Source organism: Octopus bimaculoides, chromosome 4 (genome assembly GCF_046866305.1).
Source record: "Octopus bimaculoides isolate indiv1 chromosome 4, ASM4686630v1, whole genome shotgun sequence".
Taxonomy (NCBI): Eukaryota; Metazoa; Mollusca; class Cephalopoda; order Octopoda; family Octopodidae; genus Octopus; species Octopus bimaculoides.
This window is the reverse complement of record NC_142931.1, coordinates 22,759,395-22,764,394: the sequence shown is the minus strand read 5'-3', so window position 1 is coordinate 22,764,394 and position 5,000 is coordinate 22,759,395. Positions and strand designations below refer to the sequence as shown.

General features: G+C 40.1%; 1 protein-coding gene across 1 annotated transcript; it reads left to right on the top strand.

Annotated features, from left to right (window-relative positions):
• Positions 1-2,043: 2,043 nt before the first annotated feature.
• LOC149135984 (protein GVQW3-like) lies at positions 2,044-2,478 on the top strand. The gene has a single exon (XM_089350035.1). It carries the CDS (start codon positions 2,044-2,046, stop codon positions 2,476-2,478), a length of 435 nt encoding a protein of 144 aa, XP_089206161.1.
• Positions 2,479-5,000: the final 2,522 nt, after the last annotated feature.

The following is a 5,000-nucleotide window of genomic DNA, read 5'->3' as shown; positions in this document are numbered from 1 at the left end:
GTATAGGGATAAATAATCCAGGTGGGTACTGTGGTAGCTCTCGCTAAGTGTTAGAATTCTTGCTGTAATTCTTCCGATGGGTAACTCCAAGTTCGCTTTCTTGGATTATGGATATCAGGAGTGCAAATTTCTAACAATTATAAAGAATACGCAAACAGATGCCTCATCAAGTTCTTTTTCTTTTAATTTTACTGTTGGTCATACAGCATAATTATTTGGTTACAATGACCGATGCGTGTTTCTGCTGCACAGAGTATGTGCACATGCAACCCAGCATAATCGTGTGTGCACCTTCATGAATGAGGGTTCTGAGAAACGCGTGTGCGGCAGAAATACGTGTCAGTAACTGTAACGATATGTTGTATGATCAACAGTAAAATTAAAAGAAAAATCTGTGTTTGTGTGGGGAGGGGGTGTAAGCAATAATTATAACTATAATGAATATGTAAATTGGTACATCCTCAAAATTTATTTCGTTTTATTCTACAACAACATACAGCATATTTTTATGGTTACGACGACCTACACTGCACATGCAACCGGGCATTATTTCCTGTGCAGGTACATTCAGGATCTTTCAACCAACGTGTGTGTGTACGTATGTGCGTGTGTGTGTGTATGTGTCTGTGCGCGTGTGCGTGCGTGTGTGCGCGCGCGCGGACCTATCTCCGAGTGTATTGCAGTCTTATTAGGTAAAATGCCACTTTCATGCTATGTGTGAGTACTATGGTATCTCCTAAATGCATCTCAGTACGATTGAATATCGGTGACGGTCTATGTAAACCAGTGTCTCCACATGTAACCCAAGACAACTGTGGCAATAGCGTTAGTAACAAATGATGATGATGATGAAGATGATGATGATGACGACGACGAAGACGACGACGAAGACGACGACGACAACAACGAGGATGATTGTGATTATAATGTTGTCAACATCTTATATAATATTAATATGTTAGCGAAGTATGTCAACTGGTAAAGTGGAAATACAAGAAATATTGTGCTTTTTTTTGGCACATTATATATGAAAAGGAAACCCTATTAATATATTTACTTACTTGTCTACTTCTCTATCTCTCCCTTTCTCTCACTCTATCTCTCTCTCTCTCTCTCTCTCTCTCTCTTTATCTCTTTATGTCTTTCTCCGTATTATATATATATATATATATATATATATATATATATATATATATATATATATATTTCAAATTTTCATTAAACGTAACTCGAAGCTGGTGTATCAGTTTGACGCTCGGGAAGAATATGAAAATGTTTGACGTTTCGAGCCTATGTTCTTCAACAGAAAGGTTGGGAAGAAAAAACGGAGGGAAATAGGAGGGAGAGAATATGTGTAGAGATTAACAGTTCAACATGATGAAATGACCGGGAGAAAAAGGCTGAGGGAAAGGGAGATAATAACGGTGATCCGGCTGAACAAGGGTGCGCAAGCGTATGTGCATATGTAAGAATGCTGCCTATGAGTGTGTATGCGTGAATGGGGTGAGCGTTTGTGAATGTATTTGTGGGCGATTCTTTAATTATGGGGGCCTCTGTATGCGCGTATGGGAACGTGTATGTATATGGGTATGAGTAACCTGCTGCGTGCATTTTGTGGAGTGGTCTGTGTTTCGTGTAACTCTTTGTTTGTGTGTGTGTGCGCGCGCGCGTATAGATATAGTATATGTGTGTGTTAGGCTGTATATAGTGTATGTGCGAGGCTATTATGCGTGTGTATGTGTGTGTGTGTGTGTGTGTGCTAACGATTCTGTGTAGCAGGTAATGTGTGTGACTCGTTGAGTGATGCACCTGTGTATGTGTGTGTGTGTGCGCATTAGTGCATGAGGGGGTGTATGTAACCCTATAGGTGCGTGTGTATTTTGCATGTTTAGGAAGTGGTATCAAAAAGTTCCAGGACTAGATGGCATCTCACGGTTGAAAGTGCATTCAAAGGTAGCAGTGACTTTCGTGAGGCAGTGTGACGAGTGACATCGCTGTGTTTACTGCACAAGTTGTGAAGTTTATGTTACTGTAATCACGTGTATGCTGAAGTCTGCGATTTCTGTTATCGGCAGGAAGTTGGAACAGAGGGCCAACGTGAAATTTTGCCTCAAACTTGGGACGTCTGCTACAGAGACATTGATCATGCTTCAGAAAACTTACGGCGATGAGGCAATGGGTCGTACTACGCAATGTTTTGAGTGGTACGGGCGCTTCATAAGCGGCGACGATGAGCAATCTGGAAGGTCTGCCAGGAGCGTCATCCCTGAAAATGTGGAGAATATTCATCCGCTTGTGCATGAGGATCGTCGGAAGACAAGCAATGACATTGCTGATGTTGTTCGCCTGTTGTATGAGTCCGTCTACATTCTTCACGAGAACAATGCACATTGTCACGGAGCTCTCCTTCTTCGTGAATTTCTCGCCAAAAACAACATGGTTTTGCTTCTGGGGATTTCCATCTCTTCTTCAAGATGAAAATGTAACTCAAAGGTCACCGTTTGGACACAGCTGTCGAAATCAAGAACGAATCGCAGATGGTCCTTGATTACTTTACGAAAACCAACTTTTAGGCCGGAGTTCAAAAATACCAGCTTCGCTAGGACCGGTGTCTTGCTGTGCAAAGTGAGTATTACTTGGGTAAATAGGTTATTTTTTATCAAACATATCCAGTCCGGGAACGTGTTTAAACCACCTTTTATGCACGAAGGCTTTATGTGCTTGTATGTGTTGTGTGCGTGTGCATTGTGTGTGCTTATAGGAGTGAATACTGTATACTGTGAGGGAATGCATAGAGGTGCGAGGTAGGATAAGGGTGGAGGGAGTTAGGGGATAGAAGGTATTGGGAGCTAGTGTGTGTGGAGTGGGAAGGTGTGTGGAGTGGGAAGGTGTGTGGAGTGGGAAGGTGTGTGAATGGATGTGTATGTGTGCGTAATGGTGTGTTGATTGTGTACTGAGTTGAACAGTGTGTATGAGTGTTTGTATAATGGTGTACGCAGTGATGGTACTGGGTTAGGCTGTGTACAGGTGTGAAGGTGGAGGGGCAGTCAAATGTGGGAGGTGTGTGGAAATACGTGTTGGGTTGGATTTAGATGAAGAGATACGACGATTTAAGGCCGTGAGGAGCAAAGGTAAAAAAAGAAGATAATTTTTTGTTCACAGCGGAGACGGAAGTCTGGGTGAACCTGTGTAATGACAGTCTGAACACAGACAGATATTACAGCGAATGACCAGTTGAGGAGAAGTGCTAGATTGAAGTGTCATTGCCGAGTCTGAGAGTCAGGTGTCTCGAAGGTGCTCAGTGAACCGGTCTGCCAAGCGGTGTCATACACACACACACACACACACACACATATATATATATATATATATATATATATATATATATATATATATATATATATATATATATATATATATATATATACAGGGGAGAGAGAGAGAAAGGCAGATGGACAGACAGACAGATAACTAGATAGATAAATGGCAAAATAGATAGATAGATAGATAGATAGATAGATAGATAGATAGATAGATAGATAGATAGATAGATAGATAGAAGACGGAGAGCTATTGATGTAAATGCAATATACACACCCATGACTCCAGAGAGTTAACGAGAGGAAAACTTGAATTAAATTTGCTATAAATATTAATAGAATATTTACGACATAAATATATTACCAAACTTTATAGTCGTTCATATGTATGGAAAAACTCTTCTGGTATTAATATTCTATAAACAATCCCTACATAACGAAATGGCTCACTTGGATACTATATAAATATGCAATACATTAACTGTGTTTATTAAACAAGAGACATTTTCAGGTGATGAAGATTAATTATAATCGTAATTGTTTACAAAACTCTCCATACAATTAAAAAGAATATGTATTAACCAATAAATCTCCTGCCAGATTTGCTGTGGTTTATGGCTATAGTGATCATGTTACGTACAACATCGAATATTTTATAGTTCCTCGGTGATGCCTAGTTTTAGGCAGCCCGGAGCCAAATCGGTTGTTTTACCTTACCGCGTCTGATGTCGCGCAAAACGATGTTCTGTAACTGCTTTTCTTGCTTATGTAAGTGTCTATATGTACATATAAATATATGCATATATATACATACATACACACATGTACATACCCAGATATATGTATATATACGTGCATATATGATCGAACGCCAAGCATCTTTTTCCAAGAAAGTTTTATCTTAATAATTACGATGCGCACACTTATTCTATCTCTTTTCTGTCTATCTCCCTCTCTTGTTCTTCCTTTCTGTTTTTCTCTCCCACCCTTTTCCTATTCTTCTCCTCTCCCCTTCACCGTTCCCCCCACCCCACTTTCTCTCTCTCTCTGTCTCTCTCAGACACTCTTCCTCCTTGACTCTCTCGTTGCTCACACATGACTAACGGCCATTCTTTCTTTCTTCCACTTCCTTCTTAAAGACAAGACGGAGGTCTGCGCTCTCCGACTGCTTGTCTAGTTGTTGCTGCTGTTTTTACTGCCGTTGTTTGTTGCTGGTTTTGTTGTTGTGTTGTGGTTGTTACTGCTGCTACTGCCGGTGTTATTGCCGTACTTATTGCAGATGCTGTTTTTGTTGCTGTTGTTTATATTTTGAAATCACCCCAAGGCAAGGACTCTGGCCTTGACTACCTATCTTTTGCAGTGTCTAGCAATGTCTCGTTACACACAGTTTCTTAAATCTAATAGAGAGTAATTTGAGGTATAACTGACTATTAGGTTTTGAAGGTCTAGTAACCACATGGAGGCTTCACCTTTGGTTCAGAAGGAGTAGTGCTGATGTGACGTGCTTATAATCACATCAACATTCGTCTTGTGTTTGCTTTCTTTTTCCCCATGTGCTTTGTATATGTGGGGATACTGTATACCTTCTCGGGTAATGTAGTATGTCACACCTAATAGCTTCATAAAATTCCAGTAAAATAATGTAATCGATGTTATATATTTAATCAATTTATGAAATTA

Bases quoted from the DNA above. Each gene is read 5' to 3' on its own strand.
- LOC149135984 (XM_089350035.1), top strand. From the start codon at position 2,044: ATGCTGAAGTCTGCGATTTCTGTTATCGGCAGGAAGTTGGAACAGAGG.